At 34.7% G+C, this 25242-nt stretch overlaps 2 protein-coding genes across 3 annotated transcripts; one reads left to right on the top strand and one right to left on the bottom strand.

Annotated features, from left to right (window-relative positions):
* Nucleotides 1-10348: 10348 nt before the first annotated feature.
* LOC138327493 (toll-like receptor 13) lies at nt 10349-15723 on the bottom strand. 2 transcript variants are annotated; one of them, XM_069273620.1, is made up of 2 exons: nt 15424-15723; nt 10349-13037 (listed from the first exon to the last, which is right to left on the bottom strand). In XM_069273620.1, the coding sequence occupies exon 2, from the start codon at nt 13013-13015 to the stop codon at nt 10883-10885; it is 2133 nt and encodes a 710-aa protein (XP_069129721.1). In that variant the 5' UTR covers nt 13016-13037; nt 15424-15723; the 3' UTR covers nt 10349-10882. The 2 variants fall into 2 exon arrangements, with proteins under 2 accessions (XP_069129721.1, XP_069129720.1); XM_069273619.1 differs by having other exon boundaries at nt 15461-15722.
* Nucleotides 15724-17328: 1605 nt separating this feature from the next.
* On the top strand, nt 17329-24336 carry LOC138327492 (uncharacterized). Its single transcript, XM_069273618.1, has 4 exons — nt 17329-17466; nt 20623-21145; nt 22185-22355; nt 22792-24336. Exons 1-4 carry the CDS (start codon nt 17341-17343, stop codon nt 23304-23306), a joined length of 1335 nt encoding a protein of 444 aa, XP_069129719.1. The 5' UTR covers nt 17329-17340; the 3' UTR covers nt 23307-24336.
* The last annotated feature ends 906 nt before the right edge of the window (nt 24337-25242 follow it).

Genomic DNA, 25242 nt, shown 5'->3' with positions numbered 1-25242 from the left:
TGGAATTAATGTGTTATGTGTCTATGCAGTTGTTACATTTGGTTGCTATGGCCGCCATTTTGATGACGTCCTAAAATTAAGACACCAAACAGTTTTAGAAAATCAGTATTCGTTATTGCAAAATGAACAAATAAATAACAATTTCATAACATAAAAAACCCAGATCAAACAAAATTCCACAACCTCAATAAACTTAATACCTCGATAAATTGTTTTGTGCCAGTAGGTGACAAATACCGCAAAAACACTTCGAATTAGGCTGCAATAAACTTAACTGTGTTTCGTTTCGTCTGATAAACAACAGGAAAACGAGGTCGCACTATAATTATTTAACATAGGACCCGGAGCCGGGTGATATATTCGGATACACAATTACTGGCGTTACCACCTTTACTTTTTTTCCAAAGTCAAAAAGTCTGTGAATGAAACTCACTAAATAATTAAATACAGAGGTTAAATTGATATTTAAGATGAACAATATCAAACTTATAAACCTGACTAGTAAAGCGAGAATGAAATTATATGCGACTAGAAAATTTACACAACTACGTAACGGTTTCTTAACCATAAAAATAATAATAAGCAGTAGGAAAAGTTATATTCCCCAAAATGTTCATGTGTATATGACAAAATCATCAAAGTGTTTCGGGAGTTAATGATCATGAGATGGCCGAGAGTTCATTGGAGGCTGAGCAACGGGCAATTCTATTGCATTTAAAGAGCGCGATAAGTCAGCGTCAGTCTGAAGACAGGTATCGCCTTGAGGGTCAACAATTTCAACTGCAGAATCAGGTTGAGGAATATTGTCTGGTGGCTGGGATATCGCAATGAAATATCTGGAACTTCGGGCGGCCGTGGTTCGAATGCTTCCACGGGTGTCAATACGTATTCTTCGTCGGTCGACGCGCCGATGATCGGGAAAGCGATCGGAGTGCTTGTCGCGTAGGTGGTGGTTACCTTGTAACAGTCGACAAGTTTCACACGGTAAGAGGAAGATTGAAGTTGGTTACCTACAAATTCTCGGATATTGCACCACTCTCCCTCCACTTTGACAACAAGATATCTATCCCGTGCTTTGTTTTTGTCCTTATCATGATGTAGGTAGACTAGGTCACTAACGCGGATAGTTTGACGGGCCTTACATTTATCAATGTACGAGTAGTTTATCGCTCTAGCTTGTTTCTGCTTCAATGTGAAAATTTCATCGTCCAATGCAAGGGAACATGTTGGTTGAGAAATTTTTAACGTTCAGGTAATGGCTACGAATACGTGTGTTGACTCGAGCAGTAGCGAGGGATAGTTGTAAGGATGTCACCATTCGGCACAATGGATTCTCACGAAGAATTTTGTCCTCAAGCCCTTGAATAGCTCGTTCAGCTACAGGGTTCTTGTTGACGTTTTTCGCGTTACCGACTTCGATCGTCATGCGGTACTTTGCTAGAAGCTCATCGCCCACCAAAGATTTGAGTCCTGGAGCAGCATCAGTCCTTATAACTACAAGGGGGCCATTCAGCGAACAGAAATGAATGCGCCAACTGCAATATTTCATCTCGGAGGGTGTCACGACGTTTTTCTTCGATTAGTATTGTTGAGGTGTATGACGTTACATACTCTAGGATGATGACTTGAAGGATGTCCGAATCTTATATGGAGAGCTGTGAGTAATCCGTCGAGAACCTGGTGTGGGAAAATAATGATATTGATTGATTTCGCAAATATTTAAGGAGTATTTCGTTTAACAAGCAGCAGCTCAACTCTGGAAAGCGAAGCCACATTTAAAGAATTTGTGCAGTCAAAAATTTCATTTCACGTCACGTACGTTGGTTAATGTATTGATGGGCGTGTGCCTTGTTTGAGATGTGCACATGTACGACGCAAATCGCTACGTTCTGATTGCATGACAAGCCATGTTGACCGACTTGTGAATGGAATAGCTACATGTCCATCGACAATTTCACTTGGAGAAACATAACGCATGACTAATTCTGATGACACATTGACAAAAGTGCAGATCTGACATATGAGTCTTCACAAGGCGGTGCGTCGAAATCAGCAGACAGATTGGCAGTGCCTGCTGCATGTCGAATGGAAACCTGGAACCGACTAGCAGTTGACAGGAATGTCGCCACACGAGGGCTAGCAGAAAACGAACCACGACCAAGTTTTTCATAGGCTTGAACACATGGTTTGCTGTCTGTGAGGATACAAATGTTAACGGATGTCTGGATGATGTATAGTGAAAAGTAGCCACTTGGCTTGGTTTTTCCGGAGCTTTGCGCTAAAGAAACTACTTAGTTGTGGTTTTTTTTTCCGTCGCGCGTGATGTAAAGTGTGACGCCTAAGCCAGAATTTTCTGACTGCTCCATCTGTTACAATCCAGAGTTGGTCATTCGATCGTATTTGTAGTTGCCCAACTATCATTCGTAAAGCGTACCACATCATGAGAATGGAATACGTGCATGCAAGGCGATTGTTGGACCTGAACCCTTCTAACGATAAAGGGCTGAGGTTGTGTTTTCTCAATCTCGTCATATGATTCGGGAATGCCATCATCGGTGCTGATAATAGGTAGCGCCTTTTGAGGAGGCGTGAATTGTTTAGGACGATGGTGGGAGACCGCTGTTCGCATAGTTCTGGTATCCCCATTGGTCTAAAGTTCTTCACTGAGGGATCCCAGGGCTTGTGAAATTTCAGGCTTCATTGACTCCGGGGTTCGCGACCGAAGTTCCGTGCCATACCTCTGTTTTACTAGTTTTGGAAGGTCGGCATGAATGAGTCTCAGCCATGTCAAGACAACAACACTTTTAAGGGATGGGGACATTTCCTAATCTGCATCAATCTCCTCGCAGTGATGTACGATACCCGAGTGGTGTCGTAATAGATTGTCTTCCGTGAATGCCATCAATCTTTGGCACCAGTTCTCTGGCCTTTCGGTTGGTTCTAGTTTAATGGCACAAAAGTCAATGAGGTGCCTTTCTGTTGATTGCAAACTGGCAATTTGGACTAACATTAACTCTTAAGAAGTCACTTTTTGCTCATAAAAAGTTTCTTTACGCACTTGGTAAATCATCGCCGTCATTTTCGAAGCCCCTTTGTCGTGTGTTTCTTGATTTTTTTATACAATGAATACCGTCAACGATGAACGGGGCAAGGTCTGAGTTAAGGGAGAGTGCATAAATAAAGTTTTGTTTCCAGTTCTTAAAAGAATTGGCAGATTCTGTTTTCGTAAGGCACCATTGTTTCGGAGCTCTTTGCGCCATTCTTCAAATCGAGCATGTAACCAGCAGCAATTACACTGCGGTGCGGTTATACTGTCACCTGTTTTGTTGTGATGATTATTAAATGTTTCTGAGTTCGTAGGACGCCGCCACCACACCAGTAGGTGACAAATACCGCAAACAAACTTCGAATTAGATAACGACGAGGATGAGTTTGGATATAACGACAGTAACCCCTGCAGTATTGAGAATAACCAAAATTAAAATAATCTGTACAATGTGCCATTTATGAATTACCCTTGATAAAAACTTAAAAGTATAATTCCCAATCTAGTAATTAAACAAAGAATTATCTTCAGACGTGCGCAGTTTATTCTATTAAATCTGATTAAAGAGAAAAGCGGGTTATCATACACAAAACGATTGCAGTCTTGAGAGATTCATTGCGTAATGTAAACAAATGGAAATGCTGATCGTCCAATACATCCATGCGAATAGCTGATTAAACGGAAACTGCCATCATATATGATAATTACATATATGTCTATAATGTTTATATTCTTGTTAATGAGTCAAATGCTTATTCACACAAGCTCTTTATTTATAACGTATTATAATCATACCAATGCCTGCCCAGTCTCATTATTATTGTACGCTAGCTGTATCACATGTCCTTGCCACGCTATATTCATCATTTTTTTCTATGTATCTAATTGTTCCAGGTTAATAAGGCGGCGTGCCCGCCATGTGACAGGGCATGGAAGGTCACCAGGGGTAATACAAAAAACAACCAACACAATATTTACACGTACACACATATGGGTTTTTTAAAACAATAAATACCCATTAAGGAACTACTTTACAATACATACCTTTGCCATGAGCCAAGAAAAAGACGACACCGCCATACGTGATTTTCGATAGCGTAAAAATGACGTCATTCCAGTGAATGTGACGTCACGTTTTAGTGGGACTGAATGACGTTTCATTCACCGGATAGCTGAGTTTTTAAATAAGTATTTTATCCATATCCTCTACCTCTGAAGATGTTGAACCACTACCTGAAATTACTCACCAATTTCCTCACTCCATTTCCAATATTACTATAACTTAGCAGGATGTTAAAGATCAGTTATTTTTACTAAATGGTAATAAACCTGCTGGACCTGATGATATAATTCCTAAAATAATAAAATAACTACAACCATCTTTACTTTTTCCTCTTACTCTCCTTTATAACAAGACAATTGAAACAGGTATAATTCCCTCTATTTGGAAGATGACAGATATTAATGCAATTTACAAAGGTAAACGGCAAATAAATGATGTTTCGAACTATAGGCCTATATCTGTTACTTCATGCTTAAGTAAAATGTTAGAAAAGATTATTTTTAAATACCTATATGACTACCTCTCAACATATCAAATTATAACTAAACACCAATCAGGTTTTACTCTCAAAGACTCAATTGTAAATCAATTATTGTCCATTTACCATACTATAGTAAATTGCCTAGATCAAAATAAAGAAATAAGATACATATTCTGCGACATCAGTAAGGCATTTGACAGAGTTTGGCATGATGGTCTGCTTTACAAATTGCAATCATATGGAGTTATAGGTAATCTTTTAAATTGGTTCAAAAAAATCATCAAGAAAGCAAAGAGTTACTACCGAAGGGTACTCCTCAACTTTTAATCCGGTCCAAGCAGGAGTTCCTCAAGGCTCAGTCCTCGGACCGCTACTATTTTTAATTTATATTAATGATATTGTCGATTGTGTCTCAAACAAAATAAAGCTATTTGCTGATGATACTTCCTTATATGGCATATGTGATAATAATCCCCAAGAATTAGACCAAAATCTGTCAGATGATCTCAATAATATCAAAACATGGGCCACTAAATGGGACATCAAATTTAATCCTGCTAAAACAGAGTCTGTTATATTTTCCAGGAAAACTGTTAAAATTCATCCTGTTATACACTTTTATAATAATCCTATTACTGAAAACAAAACACATACACACCTTGGTCTTTCACTTAGTGATGATGGTAAATGGAATCTAAATATTTCAAACGTATATGATAAAGCTTTTAAAAGACTAAATATATTAAGACTGCTTAAGAACAAAATTGATAGGAAACCCCTAAATACTATATATATATCTTACATTAGACCAGTAATTGAATATGCAGATATTGTTTGGGATAATTGTACACGAACTAAAAAAGATCTATTAGAATCAATACAACTAGAGGCTGCAAGGTTGATAACAGGCTTACGCAAAGGCACATCTCATATTAAATCATACAAAGAATTAGGATGGGAAACATTAGAATACAGAAGATATAAACAAAAAGTGTACCGAATAATAAATAATGAAACACCAGATTATCTAAGAATATTATTGAACCTTTTATACATGATGAGACACTCTGTGGGTATTCCCTTCGCACAAACAGGTTATTTGATCCTCCCTTATGTCGTACAGTAAGTTATTCTGAAAGTTTTTTCCAACAATGTTAAATGAAATGAATAAGATAGCTGTTGAAATCCATAATATTGAATCATCCACACAACTAAAGAAAATTCTAAATAAAAATAACCAAATTTCAACTGACATAACTGATGTGTTTAAATACTTCTTTTCTTGTGTTATTTTAAAATCATCAAATATTTAAGTAAGGTAATTCCTAAGAAACTAATTATGGGTAAACACTAGTAATTACAAATATAGGTAACTCCACAAATCAAATATATGTGTATTTTGTGAGATTGGTTCTTGATGCCCATCAGTGGATGGCTAATTGTGTTAAACACATGTGGACTTTATAGCCTGTATCTGTTGTGGCGAATAGGACCAATATCACAAAATATACATACAAGTGTAGTTAGATCAAGTATAGTTAGAATTATGTGATAATATTTGGTTATTATATAAAAAAGAATGAAAATTAACTTTTAATTTATAGAGTTACAATAAATATGATAAAAATTATGTCATTCCTCATCTAGGAGTTACCTCCCCTTATTTTCATAAACCTCGCCATGTATGTATGTTTTATATAATTATTTGTTTGTACCACCAATATCAGGAGAAGACTAAGATAGGCTACGCCTGATGTCTAATCCAATTGACACTAACATCTTTTTGTCAATAAAATATTTGGAAATTGAAATTGATTGTAGCCGACTATAAAACAATGATTCCGTTAGTATGACGTACACACTATAACTTCAGAAATCGATTCAATGTCAAAATAATGATAAGAAATAGTTGTCCATACTCTGATACGAAAGTCTTCATTCAGTGACTTTACGTTACTATCTGTATGCTGAGCACTTACACTTTTTTAATCATAATGGCACATGGCATGGATATTGTTTGGGTTGAACTGATAAAAATAAAGGGAATCAGGTCACACATGTGATTGTCTGCTGACCCACATAATTATTTACCTGAATCTAGGTCATAAACAAGGATTTGAGAATTATAGTGCAATAAACACTTCATCAGGCCGCTAAAACAAAGAACAAAGGTTTGGCCTTGCTGACTTTGTGGAAACGTGGGTTTGATTATAGCACAAACTTAATTAACAGCAACAAATTGTATGAAAACTATCTATAACACAAACTGTTCCCTACAATTAATTAAAACCTATTTAAACATTTCAATCATTAACTTTTCCGATATTAAGCTGGAAAACACAAATCTACACTAATATCAACAATGTGATTTGTCTCAGAAATAAAATAAATGGGGAAAATATTATATCAAAATTGTAATGAAAAAAAATTAGCGAGAGAAAAATAAGCTATAAATGCACGATGTATGCAAAAATGAAAAGAAATGTTAACATGGCTATTGATAACAAATGTGTAAAAACTAATATACAATCAAACCATCGGATGGTCGAGATATGATTACAAATGTATAAAAACTAATATACAGTCAAACCATCGGATGGTCGAGATATGATTACAAATGTATAAAAACTAATATACAGTCAAACCATCGGATGGTTGAGATATGATTACAAATGTATAAAAACTAATATACAGTCAAACCATCGGATGGTTGAGATATGATTACAAATGTATAAAAACTAATATACAGTCAAACCATCGGATGGTCGAGATATGATTACAAATATATAAAAACTAATATACAGTCAAACCATCGGATGGTTGAGATATGATTACAAATGTATAAAAACTAATATACAGTCAAACCATCGGATGGTCGAGATATGATTACAAATATATAAAAACTAATATACAGTCAAACCATCGGATGGTTGAGATATGATTACAAATGTATAAAAACTAACATACAGTCAAACCATCGGATGGTCGAGATATGATTACAAATATATATAAAAACTAATATACAGTCAAACCATCGGATGATCGAGATATGATTACAAATGTATAAAAACTAACATACAGTCAAACCATCGGATGGTCGAGATATGATTACAAATATATAAAAACTAATATACAGTCAAACCATCGGATGGTCGAGATATGATTACAAATGTATAAAAACTAATATACAGTCAAACCATCGGATGGTCGAGATATGATTACAAATATATAAAAACTAATATACAGTCAAACCATCGGATGGTCGAGATATGATTACAAATGTATAAAAACTAATATACAGTCAAACCATCGGATGGTTGAGATATGATTACAAATGTATAAAAACTAATATACAGTCAAACCATCGGATGGTCGAGATATGATTACAAATGTATAAAAACTAATATACAGTCAAACCATCGGATGGTTGAGATATGATTACAAATGTATAAAAACTAATATACAGTCAAACCATCGGATGGTCGAGATATGATTACAAATATATAAAAACTAATATACAGTCAAACCATCGGATGGTCGAGATATGATTACAAATATATAATAACTAATATACAGTCAAACCATCGGATGGTTGAGATATGATTACAAATGTATAAAAACTAATATACAGTAAAACATTAAATACATCAAATGGTCGAGATATATATGATATGAATGAAAGGGAAGAACAAGAAAATGCGTACAAGAAATTTTTTAATAGTTTGTTTGTCCTATCTAGCCCTCCTTCACTTATATATATCGTTGCTATGATGTTTTAGTACAATAAATCTGACAGACAAGTGTGAAAATGAGATGCTAGAAAATTAATGTGTGGTTTAAATGCATAAGAGACAGATTAAGTTGTTTTTAAATCTTTATCGCTTTCCTACTATAACCGGCTCCTCCTTCTCGCTATCTCGTCTTTGCTGTTTCGTGGATCTCAATCTATCACCTCCGTACTTACGTATATCACACAGAACATTTGTTAACTGTCACTCGGATCATCCTCTCATTCTTAGTTTCTCGTCTAAACTATGGTTTTGTTAATGTTCTGACATTATCTCCCATTATTACTTATTTGTTTCATGTCGCACCTAGACAACTAAGCTGTTACTATTCTGGTCTTGTTTCTGAGAACTAAAACACCTGATTTTCCAATCTTATTGTAAATATCATTCTCAAAAGCAATATATAAATATGTGTCTATAAATGATGAAAAATGTTTAAATCATGGCACTTACATTGTATACACGCAGTAGCCATAACACAAATTCTTAACCATGATTTTATAAGAAATTTTTTTCCTCCTACTTAAATTATAGAAATATTTTTCGTTCCATATTTATCAAGAAATCAATCTAAATTGTAGACATATAATTTATTTTGATTCCACTATTATAAATATAAAAAAGATACACTAAGATGGAGGTGACTTTAGTTTGGATATAATCGCTCACAATTCAGACATAATGTGTAGTAATGGAAATACATTTTCATCATTTAGAATTAACTCTAAATTCCTAGATTTCTTGTTGTTACATTGATAGTTGTTTTATGATATGATCTAAAACAGCATTCATATGGTTACTTAACAAATTTCCTTGCTACTGAAAGTACAAACAGCTTATAAAAGTTATGAGGAAATCATGCATCATGTTTGAGACTGTTTTTCCGGGATAGGAATTGTTTGCTATAAAATAGGCGACTTTACCGCACGTAAAAATCAGTATTGTGTTCTGTTTTTGTACAAATGAAGAATAAGTTGTATACAAATTATACGGCATTTGCCATTTCTGCTTACTTATACAAATGTATATGCGAGAAAACATTCTTTAAAAAACGGCATTGGAAAAGTCATCGAGTATGAAAAAATAGATGTGGCCTCGTAGCACGATGGTTCAGTTAATGAATGTTCAATGATTGGTTTTGACTAATATTCTTGATTATCACTCATATCCACTGTTTAAACTAATAATTAATTAGGACAATTCAAATGACCACTGGTATTTAATTGTTATCAATGTTGGTATTAAAACAATCATAAAATTCTTTCAAGACAGATGTCATTCATCAAATGTTAAGTTATATATAGATCAACAGTTTTATAAAAATATTGATTTGTGCAGAAAAGTTTTTTTTTTCTGAGCAGGATTTTAGTGTGAGCGTATGCAGAAGCAGCATCTTCTTAGTAAGAATATTGTTGGGACCAATTCAAATAGCATCAACTTAACTTTAATATTAGAAAATTTAATAAAATTCAAAATTTAACAAAGCTTTTTATTCAAATTTATCAGAATATTGTTATATGATAAAAAATTATTGGGGAAATTTTTTCCTGTATGATTGCTTATCGATATCACACATGTACAACTATGTATAATCAAAGTGTTAAGTTGACTAGACTTTTAAAAGATACCTGCTGGAGGAGGGCTTAATTCATTATAGGTGACCAAAAAAATCAAAGATGTTTGGCTGTCCTGGTTATAAGAGGTAAACTGAATTTGCTTCAGTACGTTGAAATTTATTACTTATCTTTTATCTCATTTTCTTCAACACAATATAAATTTCACAATTAAGATAACAATGCACAAGTTGTATTGGCTGAGTCTCGGCACAATGGAATGTGTATGTACTACAGGTCAACAAATTGACACTGGCAGCTACAGTCGAGCCTTTCCCAAGGACTTGATAACAAAATACATTAATTAATTCTCAACCACTGTTTTTCCCTTTAACAGTAAATGGTATATATAACACATTTACACACACATATAGGCCTATAAACAGCATCTAGATGAAACTAGGGCACCTGACTTGTGACACTGTCCAGGGAATATAGATTATCCAACACAGGTAATTATGATGTCATGACACTTTGAGTAACATATTTAAGAATAGAAAAATAATGAATATTTCTTAATTGCCTTAATCTTTTCTAAAACTATATTTCTTTTATATGAAGTGGTACTGTCGGCCATATAATTTCCCATAATGCATTGTGTTTCTCATTTAAATATTACTATAGACAAAGAAGGAATGAAATATATTTTAATTCCTCAAAAATACAGTTTATGTCTGTTTGTCGCCAAGTTTTATCAGTTCCGTCCTAATCTATAACTACATGTCTGTGCCAAATTTTATTGCTGTTAATGGTGTATAACTTGAGATATCCTGTTCACAAGGTGATTTTCAAAACTAGGGGGTATGCTATAAGCTACGATGGAGCTACGCTCCATAGTGCTAAAAATAGATGTGGTTCATAATTACATGTATTAATATTTCCAGCAAACAGTTAATTATCATTTTCATGGTTAATGTGAGTATTCAGTGCAGTTAAGACTTTGGCCCATACTTTGTTCTGTCCAGCTTTATCTACTGACCACTCAGTGTAGGTGACAGTGTCAAGAATCGCCCGTACAGAGGACGGAAGTCTGGTCGTGTCCAGTTCCTCTAGTAGTATTACAGTCAACACCCCGGGGCCCTCTTGTGCTGTCTTTGACTGAGTTAGGGTAAGTTCAAACTTACACCACTCACTGGTTAAGAAGGCACGAGATAATACAAGAATAATGTTCTTGCTGAGTTTGAATTTTTTCGTAATGTTGTCCATGATGTATTGTCCTACTTCGAAATCTCTTTCGTGTATACAGAGTCTACATCCACCTTTCTCCTCAAGCTCTGGAACCATGTCACCGAAAATGAAATCCCTGTTGTCGTTAGAGTAGATGACAAAAGCGTCGTACTCATACACAGCATCATCCTGGATCCGTGTATAGCCGACTCTCTTTATACCAAGGATGTGTAGCCAGTAGTTCAACCGGAACCGGAACTTATATATGACCGATATGGCGATGAGGATGAATGTTGACGGCACAAAGACAGCTATACAAATGTTTCTGATAAGAGGGTAATTAACATTTAAACACATCTCGGTAGTAGGGTTGTAGTCCTTCAACAGAACATTGTTCATTTCTGGAGGAAAGCGGCATGTATACCGCTTTGGGTAGTTTACAATGGTCGTATGCTTGCTGGATTTCATCCAGTCTAAGAACCATTTAAGGTCACAAGTGCATGAAAACGGATTGTTTGTTATACAAAACTTGTCTAAAGATTTCAGAAAATTTTCCGAAAACGACGTTTTGTTGATTAGTTTTATATTATTTCCGTCAAGATACAAACTGCGCAGTGACGAGACATTGCCAAACACTTCCGGATCATCATTCCAGCCGCTTATGTAATTACCAATAAGTACCAGATGTCGTAAGCCAGGCATCTGTTGAAAAACATTACGTGGGAGTCCTTTAAGAGCAGTGTTCTGTAATATCAAGTTCTGTAATTTCTTCATTGGTGTTAATAGCTTCCTGAGGGATCTGGAATCTGACGGTAGAAAGTTCCCTGTAAGGTCAAGCATCAGAAGATTTGGAAGTGAGGAGAACAGCTTACTGTAAAGCCACGGCGTCTTCTCAAATCTGTATCGATTATTGGTAAAGTGAAGCGTCTTTAGACTGGATGAATTGAACGCAAATGCTTCAATAGCGTTTAAGTGATCTCCGATGTGAAGAAGAGAGATTTGTTCTAACTTTGGTAATTTCACGAATGAGTTATTTCTCAAAGTTCTTATAGTGGTCTGGTCAAGATGAAGAGTTCGTAAAAATTGCAAACACTGAAAAGAAGATTCGTCTAAATTGTAAAGGTCGTTCTGGCGATAGTACAGTGTACTGAGTCTACATGTTGGGTTCCCATCAGATCCGCAGAAAGATGGGACATTACGAAATCGATTACTGTCCAAGTTTAGGTAGAAGATAGCTGTAGATTCTAATCCCGAGGAGTTAAAATCTGATAGTATATTGTTTGATAGATCCAAACTCTTGAGATGACGCAAACCAGAAAAATAGGTTCCATCAATAAACTCAATGGCATTACTGCTGAGTGATATATCCCTCATCGATGAATTTTGTAATCTCGAGAACATATCTTTTGGGACAGTTTTCCATTTGTTAGACGTCAGTTTTATGGCTTGTATTCGCGGTGTCAGCTGTAATACTGGGAATATGACATCCGGTTGTAACTGATGATTTCCGCTGAGTTCTAATGTAGACAATCTGGAAAGCTTGATAAAGGCATCCGGATCTATGACTTGAGTCAGTGTGTCGACGAAATGTAACTTTTCAACGTAGATTAAAGTAAGATTGAACACAAAATCTTGTGTAATATTGGGAAAGTTAGTTTTTGTGAAAAAGACGTTTTTTGCATATATCGGTAGCACAGGAATATAATGTATGTCAGGTCCAGTACAGTTGACTAGCTTGGATCTCGGAGAACATTTGCACGTCGTTATGGGACATGGTACGATGGACTTTAGCTCACAGCGCTGAACGTTGTGGACTGATACCACAACCATGAGGAGAAATCCTAGGGACTTAGTCATGTCGTCGGGCGGTGATACAGTTCTGTAATTAGTAAATATATATGTATACTTATTGTGGATATACTAAAGTATTTAAGAATTGTTCTCAATAACTTTGGGGTCATGAAGTCATAGACAAAAAACGGAAGGACATTATTCATAGACGCGAATTATGACAAAAAATTGTTCGTCCATATTTTGTCTATGACTTCATAACGCTAAAAAATATTGAGAATAATGTGTATCATTTAATTCAATTAGCTCAATCAGGTACTAATTAGGCATAAATTTCCATCATTTTATTTAATTTTACATTAAAACAAACGGAATTGTAGCACATTGATATATTATCGAATAATGCAATGACTGTGCCGCTTTTAGAATTCCCCGCTAAAACGTTCTCTATGTATGACGTCATATTACTTGATCTCTCTAAAGTATAAACACCAGAATATTTGGTTTCTACTTAGGCACAATGTTTTATTGTTGAAAGATATATATATATATATATGACGCAATATATGTATGTTAGTTTTCATGAATGTAGATGAGAAACGAGTGACCGCTACGGTAAAAGATAGAGTAAAAGTTATCGGACAAACCAGTTCCCCTATCCAGTCACTGTTATTATTTCTATCTAAACCCTCGCTATATCTAATTTATTTAATTTTCAAAGTTTACACTTGTTGAGGAATGAACTCTTATATCAATCTATAAATTAAATCTAAATGAATTAAAACCACAATAAATACAAAATGGTTACCCATGCAATAAAGCCTCGTGAAGTTACGGCAACTTATTTTTCTCAGTATATTTTTTCAGAAACTAGATTATGTTCACTTTAAAAGATACTAGCGACGGGATTTGCATTGATAATATTACGCAATTTTCATGTATGGATAAGTGACTTGTTCTCGCGGTTTTTTCAAATCCATTCCGAAATGGAGGAAAATCATAGTAGTAAAATTGTAATAAAACGTTAATTTATATGTGAGAAAATACTCTTTCATATGTGGATATGCAGGATAGGTATTTTTCGGCAAGAGTCTTATATTATTCTACAATCTGCCTGCTATCCTGTGACTACGCCCGTGTAATATCTTTGTCACTAGTGCAATATTACTTCGTGTGATCTTCATTGGCTGATATTCCAAGCAGAAGACTTGCAAAATTAAAACGTTCTAAGACGCGTTTCATAATATCTCACTAACACACATTTCAGATCTTATGTATAGGCCTTCTTCAATCTATTTCTCAAACTTGGTATCGCTACAAAGTCTATAACTTCATCTCGGAGAAAATACTGAAAAAGTATGGTTGCGAACAAATTAAATTCAAATACACGAAGGCAAACGTTATGCTTAGAACATTGGCTTTTTAATACTAATGAATATTTTCTATAATTATATTATCTCGTCTGAAAGTTTGGCCACTTATATTTTATATCACATTGAGTCCGGATCATCACTGATCTCTTGTCCGTGGATTATACTGCGCCGCCCACTCATTTAACTCTGGATGGTTCATACTTAAAAAAAAGAATATATGTAGTGTTCAGAAGATTATCTTTGTGGAATGTAGAAAAGTTAAAAGGTTAGAGAGCAACTCTCTACAATATGCTTACTTGAAGAAATATAAGGGTTTCTTCAAAATTACAATGTTGTAAACCCACGCATTGTAGAATTACAGGAAGCCTAGTGTGCTCCCAATCTATAACACGTGTGTTCGTGAACTTAACCTTGAATCTTTACCTCCAATGTAACCCTCTAGGGCTTACCCTTTTCTCGACACAGACCTTTACACTCATTCTGAATATCAAATGCTAACAATACACTATACTTTTCTTGGTGAAGCAATACATGTATTGTAAATACCACACTACAGAGGACTAAACGTTAAGGTTTATGACCCTGTTTAAATATCACTTCTTAGGTGTACTTGAACATAACTTAGTTGATATAAAGTGTTTATGCATCCGTCCTAATCTTGGATAATACTGTTGACTTGTAGATTATTGTGCTGTTTGTAAATTTTGGCAAAATATGCAAAACATTTTACATTTCAGTTTTGCAATTCCACAGGTGTCAGTATATATATCTGTCACCTAGTAACTATGTCAATATGTTTATTAGTGTTTATAACAAGTAGAAGGGACGCTGATTTGACTGGATTGGATTCGACTTCACAAAAGCATACGCATCGAGTCCTTTTTGACCTTGTCAGGAAAATGATACACTATAAAATCACTAGTTTAATCAGGGTCTTTAACCTTACTTAGTGCGCCTATACGAACATTGCATTTCTGTATCTTGATTTAAAGCGATATACATGTACATTGTATATGATTTTGCTACATAATTCAAAAAGAAAAGTGACCGTGAAACAATGATCTAACGCGTGTGTCTTATATTTTACGATGTAGTCCTTACCTAGTTAGAAACTTTTACCGAGAGATCCATAACTAACCTGGTAGTAGATCCTGTGTGGAGATATTTACAACGTTCCTTGTTTGGGATACCTGCTCTGTTAATAGATGAGTTATCAATATTGATCACTAGATGTTAAACTATTTTATCAGATCCACATAATCGTGTATTTTTCCTGGTAGCAACGTCTTTATACTGAGTAAGGAGACGTGCGTTTCATAAATGGCTTGAAGACACACTGTGACAGACGAGTCTTTTTGGTGTTTACAGTCTGGTGTCTGGTGGTTCGTATACCTGAGCTACCTGTGTGTACCACCTATAACACGCCATGTTCAGCCTAAATGTTGTCAGGACTTCAAAATGAATTAAACCAAACTACCCACTCAATCAAATGATCTTTAACAACATAAAAATCCCGGTAAGATAATTTCTGACAATAATGTTATCATTCTTTTAACCGCCTTCTTTTTTCTGTGTTCAGAAAGAAACTAGAACATAAAAAAATGGGAGGAAAATTGTATTATTACTTGGGGGAACGTTATATGAATAATTGGGCATGTGCTAAAGATATCTTTCAAATTGATGATGAATTCCTGAGAATAAACCAGGTAGTCCACTGGTAGACCTTGAAGAAAACTCATATAAAATGACTTCAACAATTAATTGGGTCAATGTTGATTATTAATCGCACAGGAGACCCATAGAAGTAGTTTCTGCTTCCTCATGCAGTTCTCGGAATTCGGCCCTGGAGATATCATGATTCGGTGACGTGTGACGGTCTTATACAGTAATGAATAGGCTAACTAGTGTTGTATTATTAGCTTGATATACACAAGAAACTCCAAAGTGCGTGTGCCTTTTATCATGATATCAAGACAGGATCATTAGTTGAAGTTGCACATGACTATTGCTCCTAATAAGTGAAGACTTCTAGTGGTCGTTGCCTTAGTGTTTATAGTTGTGATGATGTCATTACATTAGAGTATTACACTAACGCTTTATTTAAATCGGCTGTAATTTAAGTGTCGAATATCCTATGTATAGAATATTGTTCTAAATTTAGAATTATACATATATAAGTGTATTATAATCTGACTTTCTAGAAAACCTTATTTACAAATGTACTTTAGTTCTTGGTAGAATCATTTAAGTTGGAACAGTGGAATTTTACCACATGTAGATAACAAAGGGTAGCTGTGTTAATGATTAAAAAATCTAATTACACCAGCAAGCTGTGTTTCGATGTTAATCAGTACGTATGTGTATGTTACAAATTGATTTGAAATTTTAAGTTTTCAAGTTTTATCATACTGTACGTATCAATAAAATGTTAAACAGTTAAGATGTGTTATCTTTATGCTTTCATTGACTTAAAAATATCCTTTAAATTCTAACATAAAACTTTATTATCCTCTGGCACATTCGTCTTTGCTCTCACCAAACACAAAAGTCAAATCTCTCTTTAAAACCCGCCCAAGGAAGAGAGGAAATTGCCTTTATAGTCAGGTGGTCTATATATACAGGTTGAATAGTGTTGGGATCGGTATACAGAGCCCTACAAAGTGATTGTATTAAGCAGGTTGGTTTTATACCGACGTTGGTCACAAAGGGATGATTTAGTATAATTCTACTGAGCTAATTCGTCTATAACAAACCAGTTGTTAAAAACGTACATATCAGCACACGTAGTTTTTCTTATAAGAAACAATTTCAGTTTCTATTTCTGATTGTATTCATTTCAATTTATTCTGATAATAAAAGATTATAATAAAATGACTGGAAAATGAAAAAGATGAAGTATGATCTCATCTAATTAAGAATGATAAACATATCCATTCTATCAGAATGAAACCCAATCGCGCAATACACATGTGCGGCTCAAAGTTTACGGTCTAGTTCTTTGCTAAAAATAGTATATTAATGAAAAGTGGAAATCCCAATTCCGACTTAATATTTCTCTTAGTATTCTATATATCTGTGAATCTATGTGGGATCATGGTTCTAGTCACTATCTTCATAGTCATAATAACGGTATATATTACAGAGGTAAGTTTGTGTACCGAGGTTGAGGTATATGTTATGTTACAGCTGGGCAGAGCTATAGTTCTATAAATAGATACGTAAACAATGAAGGTTGATGTGTGTAATACATGTCTATTGTGTCTATAGCGTAGATAAGAAATCTGATACCTTCAATATCATTATAGATGAAAATTCACTCTGTATAATTTATTGGTTTAATACGAAATAAAGAAAGCATTGATATGAATCACATACAATTCTAGTTGATATATTACTCAACTTTAAGGGCGTATGTGTATGTTTCATAGATTGGACCGAAGCCAGTTTTATACGATGTACTTCCCTCTCTTTGTACCTGTATAACACGATGGCCGAAAATGGCTGACAGAATTGTGTTACTAGTAACACGTTTTCGTCAGCAAAATTTTGTGTCAAAAACCTGTTGTTATTATGATAGTAGTAAATTTGGTTGTACACGACATGTGTACATGACAAAAACGTGTAGTTTGGAAATCTACTAGATCCATATACCAATTAACATTCCTTTTCCTCTGTGATTGATTCTTACACGGTCATATGGTGACTTAACCAGATAAGGGCATGGCATCAAAGCAAAACGCGATGTATACATTTACTGCAATGGGTCATGATATACAACGTATAAGACGTTCTCAGTAATAACCCATTTAGATGTATTATTATAACAGTTCTATTCTTATAACTATATGGGTCAAGATTAATTCGATCCCCCTCCCCCCTTTTTTCCTCCCTGATTTACAGGCAAAAAAGCCTAATAATAGGGGCAGGTTTACAACTATGAGAATTATGTCTAGTTTTTACCATAAGAATATGGCGGTTTCGCAGTTGCAGGTTATTAACTTTGAATGAATATGTATATGATAATGTGGTAACTATAGCCATCCGGGTTACCTTCAGAATGAAGTTTCAATATGTATTAAACCTCATGCATTTGAAAACAACAATATGATGAAAGGAAACTTAAAACTGTTTTGGCCTTTCAAAGCCTTTATCTGGTAAAGTCAGCATATGACCGTGTAAAGATCAATCACAGAACAAAGGAATGTTAATTGGTATACGGATTCAGTAGATTTCTAAACTACACGTTTTTGTCATGTACATATTTCGTGTACAGCCAAATCTACTACTATCATAACAACAGGTTTTCGTCAACAAAATATGTACGTACATATCTTGTTGACGAAAACGTACTACTATAGCATACTTATAACAATAGGTTTTTGACACAAAATTTGTACGTACATATTTTGCTGACGAAAACGTGTTACTAGTAACACAATTCTGTCAGTTCGTTTTCGGCCATCGTAGTATAATGTTTATTATGATGTATCAAAAAGGTTATGCAATATCTTAATTTAAATTCATACGAATTTCAAGAAGCATGCATAGACTCAATTCATAGTCTTTACTAATCGATGTCCTTGTTAGTTTATAGAGCGTGTACGGCTCACAATAGAAATTCGTCTGACGCGGAGATATAATTATGTATGGTATCATATGTTAATGTTAGCACGAGTTATGGACCACATTTATTTGGACCATAGAGAAACATGAATATACATGTATATGCCTATTGCTTATGAGATCAAATTGACTTACCTCTGTATTTAGACATTTTATAGAATAATCCCCCCTTAACTCCGCTTTGTTTAAGAATATTTTATTGTAGTATTACAATTGGGATTGGGCAACAGGCAATGCCTATATTAACCTTCTCTGCTTCTAAAATAGTTGTGAATTAGTCAGTAGAATAAGTTGAGATGTTTAGAATGATTCATGCTACTGTATTTGGTAGATACTTATAAGTACTTATCGTACCATCACCGATCAACGACTAAATTAACTCATGTGTATCACGTGGTTTTTTATATCAGTAAAAATACAAAAATGACATTATGTGATGAACCTTATCCAAAATGTATTGATGTAGATTGAAATATGTTTTATTATTTTTTGTATATATTTCTACTACTTGTTATCATGGGTTCTACTAAAACTTACATTATAATGTCTCGATGTTATTAAGTACAATAATCAATCTATGGCAATTTACTTTCTTTTACAATATACACAATGTATATGATTAATTATAATTCGAATACGCTCTTTCCTTTCTATTGAATCCCGTTACTTTTTTTCACGATGTTAATTCAAAGATGCTCCACCGCCGACAGAGCATAAATGATACTCATCATTTGGACAATAATTGGTGTTTAATCATATATATATATATGTCTAATTAGCACAGAAAATGATATAAAATAATTAATTTTGCTTTTGGTGCATGCGCAATTAGTACTTCATTCCACATAGGATATAATGCCACATATTTTTTAGGGATGCAATTAATTATTATTTATATTTTCAACTTGAAGTAAAATTAGAAGCTCAAACTTTTTAATGGTGGTATTGGTATAAAGTAAGTAACTTTTGTAACTGAAGAAAAATACTAAATCGTCTGCTCCTATTTTTGATAGTGAAAAAACCATTTGTCAGCGGTGGAGCATCTTTAAACTCTCCCAATAGATAAATCATGTAGCTCTATCTTGTGGTTTACCAGACAACAGGAGAAGCAGTCATTCTCTTCCAAGTTACACGCACGGTTAACCATCTTATGACGTAATAAAGGGATAACTTTCACCCTCAACTAGATAGACGTCGGATACACCAGGGTCATTACTACTGTCGTTTTATCCACCCTAGAATATGCCATACCAAAACTGATGGTAGTGCAAGAGAAACACCTTACCAATCACACACTTGCTCTGACGAATACCGTAGATGGCGACGACCACCTTCAAAACCACTTAGTCAACAACAGTGTCTCATTATTCGATTCTGTTAATATACATCAAAAGACCAAACTACCGTATTATCTGATATATCCAACACAGAGCCGTCAGTGTTGCTATGACAAATTCCAAGGGTGGATATAACATTGATATTAACCCTTGGAATGTCAAAAATGGTTTTAACCATGAAAAGCACAAGTGCACAAGATAAAAAAATATTAAAATGACACAGCATCATAATGAAGCACAAGTTGAATCTAGCTTTAGTCTATCCTTTACCTATGCAATTTTTCAACATTTGCCATTCATATTATTTTATGTAATATTTTTCGTTTTTTATATTTTTCAGTCCCGCCACCTCATCGACAATGGACATGCGTGTCCAGACCTGTATTACCAGAGTGTTATATCTGACGGAAGCCGAGAGTGTAAACCATGTACTCCTTGTAGACCAGGCTACAGAATGAAAAGAAAGTGTACAAAATTCAGCGATACCCACTGTGACCTTTGCCCCCGGGGTCAGTATGCTTCCAATAATGCCAGGCGATGTCGGTCGTGTAGCAATTGCGATCCTGAAAGCAAGTATGTGCATAAATGTACGGACATGGACAGGGCGCAGTGCCGGTGTCCCCGAGGTACCTACCGACGGAAGGGGAATTGTGTTCCTTGCTCCACGTGTCAGTCAGGCTTTTATGTAAAGTCTAGCTGCGAGCAAGCAAGAGATACCAAATGTAAAAAATGTCCCGAAGGAACATTTTCAAAGATGGAAAACATGTCTGTATGTAGTGTGTGTTCAGGTTGTCGTCAAGGGGAGATGTTACTACAGCGGTGTAAGGCGACCTCCAATGACGTGTGTGGGCACTGTAGACCAGGTATGTACTTTGGCCTAATCGAGTTTATAAGATGTGATATTAATAGAATCTTTCACCACTTTTGATAGAAATTCCATCTGAGCGGTAACGTTCTCAAGCCTCGTGTTTGACCGCTTAATAATCTTATACCAAGGATTGAGATGCTCCTGTCTCACCCCAAAAAGGATGAATTATTCTTATTCTCTTACTCTGTGTGCACGTTTGTGTCTCCAATAATGTTGACGTCATGCAATTTGTTGAGAACGTGCAAAGATCTCGTGAAGCTTGTCTTTGCCCTAGGGTACCTGTCCAGGGTAGGAGAAAGTATTAAAATCAACCATGCACTATTTAATCTCAAGTTGTGGGTAACTGTCGTTACGTGCCATTACAACTGGCGTTGCTTTACACTCTGTAAACGTTTTGACAAGTAATGATAAATCGCCCAGAAAATAATGAAATATCATCTTAGGTTAGCAGGTGTCTTCTTAGATAACAGCATGTAGTACAGGCAAGCAAGTTTTATATTAGAATGATATCTCTCGTATTTGGTTAGTAGATTATTAAGGATAAACTAAATATGCTTGGATCAAATGTTGAATTAGCTTTAATTTATGATTATTTTCTTCCCATGGAATATCCACGTTAAGGTATTTATTTATAATCTAATACGGAAATATATCTGGTCTTACATAAACTAGTATCAGGCTACAGTTGACCATATAAAAGTATATATTTCCTTATTATTATTATATTTTACAGTACAATTATTTAAACCCCGCTCCAGCTTGAAAGGCATATAGATATAAATATTCATGGCATTGCAACAAATATATATGTACATCTGTATTTTGATAAGAGTTGTCAGGTTTTGGGCTCCCTGGGATAACTCCCTGAAGATTAATTACATCTTGTAAGATGTTCCATGCTGAAGATTGATGATAAGTAGTGATATATTATTAAAATGTTATAAATCTTGTTAGATATTCGTGCTAAAGCAATGCCCCGTTATGATAATCAGTGATATATTGTTAAAATGTTATATATCTGTGTTTGTTCACAGGGATGTTCCGTATGGATAGTACAAGTGAATGTGTTCCCTGTGCTATGTGCTACCCGGATGAGAATGGGAACTACTCCCAAATGTTGATTGTAGATGAATGTCGGCGACGCAATCCAGACCAGTCCAGGATATGTATGCCAACAGTCACAACATTTCCGATCACGAACATGAGTAAGTTATCACTGGCCACATCTATATATACCACTGTTTCTTAGTGTTTTAAACATCATAATTCGAACCCAACAGTATCGTTTCAGTACCTGCACTTATTATTTTATTTGGAGCTATCTCCAAAAACAAAACCAGCATCTATAACAGCATGTTCTATATATATGTTCCTCACCAAAGTTAACATAAAGGACGTCCTCCATTCCATTAGCCTGAGTAACGAAAATGCTGTCTTAGTTTCAATTTTTTTTCACTCAATCAGATAACGTTCATATTTCGTTTTTTATTTGAAAACACGTACATTTATATGATTTATTACGGAACATTTTTTGAGATGTAGTCAATGTATTCAAAATGTTTCCATTCCAACCTGTGTGATTTTCTATTTTTTTCCGTGATATATAGAGGATGAAAATATTTACTTTGTCTTTTTTTGCAGCTTTTGGAGCCATATTAAATTCGCATGGGGCGATTGACGCTCAGCCTATTGGTCCTGTTGGGTTTTTTGAAGGGGACAGTGAAGGCCTTGTCTTGTTTATTGCAGCATGTGTTGTGTTGGCGGTCATTTGCTTTGTGCTTATTAGTCTTATAGTTGTAACATGTTACAGGAAAATGCTTGTCAAACACCAACATGAAAATCGCAACGAAACACGAAATCTGTTTGAAGATTATCTGAAGGAACAGAGAACATCAACGTCAGATCGAATCATCAGATGTAACAGTGAATTTGTCCCGATATCTTCGACAGATATAAAGTGGAAAACGTCAACACAATCGCTGGAAAGGGGGAGAACACGTTTTTTCAATGAAGGAGAAGAGCATTTACCTTGTTCATGGAATATTGGGGGAAAATTTCCTTCGGTAATTTCATTCCCGGAAATGTTGTCTGTTTCTACATCCGGAACATTGTGGAGTTATCAAGGAGAAAGGCCACTGACTGGAAATAAAACTTGAAATGTTTTGTCAGCACCGTACATAATAACGACAACTTTGCATCAATCATGGCAATATATTTAAATACTTAGAGAGTATAATGAAGATTACTGCCAAAACCATGGCTATACGATCGATGTTTTGAAAGGGAAACAATCGAAAAATACAAAGTGTAGATCACAATTGAATTAATTAACCTATTTAGGAAGCGTGTTTATCTCCAGACAAAAGCTTTCATTCATTTTCCTTATTATTTTACCAGTATTTCTTAATCTGATTTGGCCCTTAGACGTTTTTGCCCTACACTATCATGATTTTCACGACGGATGCGAATTTGATATTAGTCTTTTACTGTTTCTGAGATTCTGTTTGAGGTTTTTATCATATAAATTAAATGTAAAAAACGATTGTCGATGTTAAATATATGTTTATTTGATTAAGATATAACAATAGGATAGATTATTATTAGAACGTAGAACGTATGCAGTCGTGTTTACTGATTTATAGCTCACAGCAACCCAATTTGTTTTCGTCTTAAAGATACATGACAGAAGAGTTATTTTGCAAGATTTGTGAATGTCATTGCATACTTAGAACTCTTGACCTGAAGGACGAATGATTAAGATTTCAATTGTTGTTTTCATTTATGTTTGATATTTTTCTTGTTTTCATTTAAGTTTGATATTATTAACCTTACACATAAAGATAATGTCTAAGTAATATATATATCTCAAGAAAAAATAAGTTACAAATCAATTTGTTTTACATAATTATTTGAAATAGACAGCAAATTATGAAGTCGTAAAATCAGATTTACAGTGTATTCAAGATCCATGCCAGCATGCGGAATGATTATATGCAACCTGTAATACTAAACTATATTCTTGAGCGGGTTTTTTTCACCTGAAATGTAGGATAAATAATATTTACACTTAAATCTTTAGCTCTTCTAACCGTTATTTTTACAACATATTAATCAATTTATACACCAATTTATTTTATACGTTTATTAGATTTATTATGACAACTTACAGGTTATATACATTGAATTATGAACAAAATAAAATGTTAGTTTTTTTATCATTGCTTTTGTTTGTTATACGTGAAATGAACTACCAAATATAATTTAGACTGATACGTCCTAGTTAAAATGCTGTTACAAACACGTTCAACTCTGATTGTCAAATTTTGACATTCGTGACTTTTTTTCAAAATGCAAACTTACACTGGCAACTAATATCTTCGGCGACATGATTTAGCGTTTTCATATTTAAGAACTGTTTGACAGCGACTCACCCTCACAATCATATTACTTCTATGATTCAACATTGATTAATTTTCGCAGTTTTCTATTGTCCGCATAATACGCGAAATTAAAACACAAATTGATTTGTATTTATCATTCAAACACGGTCACCTGAGTTCAGATACAGAATGAAACAAAGACATCCATATAAACACTATATATTTGCCTATCAGGCCCTTGAAGCCAGTCAGTGATTTTATAAATTTGACTTTTTAATCTAAGAAGATTATTTGGTTCCATCAAATCTGTGAATTCAGAAGATTTTTGAAATGGTATCCATTTTGACCCCTTTTGGCCCCACCCCTCTGGCCCCTGGGGGTCGGCCAGGACCAATATGGATATGATGTTAAAATGCTATCTCAGGCTAATAATTCTAACCCAGATTGACTAATTTCCTACGCAAACTAAGTAAATAATGTTCATAAATGTGTTTTTCCTATATAAAATAAAGTAAACTTGACCCCCTCCCCAGAGGGAAACATGAGATCCCAGGGCCATATTATTCACAATGTTTTGTAAAGGACTTTAAGACCTTTCCATCTATGCAGAGTATTTGATTCTACCAGTTCCAGAATTTCAGAAGAAGATTTTTGAAGTTTCAGCCTATTTGACCCGTTTTGGCCCCGGCCCTAAGGCCCCTGGGGATCAGTC

The sequence above is a fragment of the Argopecten irradians genome, chromosome 7, assembly GCF_041381155.1.
Source record: "Argopecten irradians isolate NY chromosome 7, Ai_NY, whole genome shotgun sequence".
In the NCBI taxonomy this organism is placed as follows: domain Eukaryota; kingdom Metazoa; phylum Mollusca; class Bivalvia; order Pectinida; family Pectinidae; genus Argopecten; species Argopecten irradians.
This window is presented reverse-complemented; position numbering and strand designations above follow the sequence as displayed.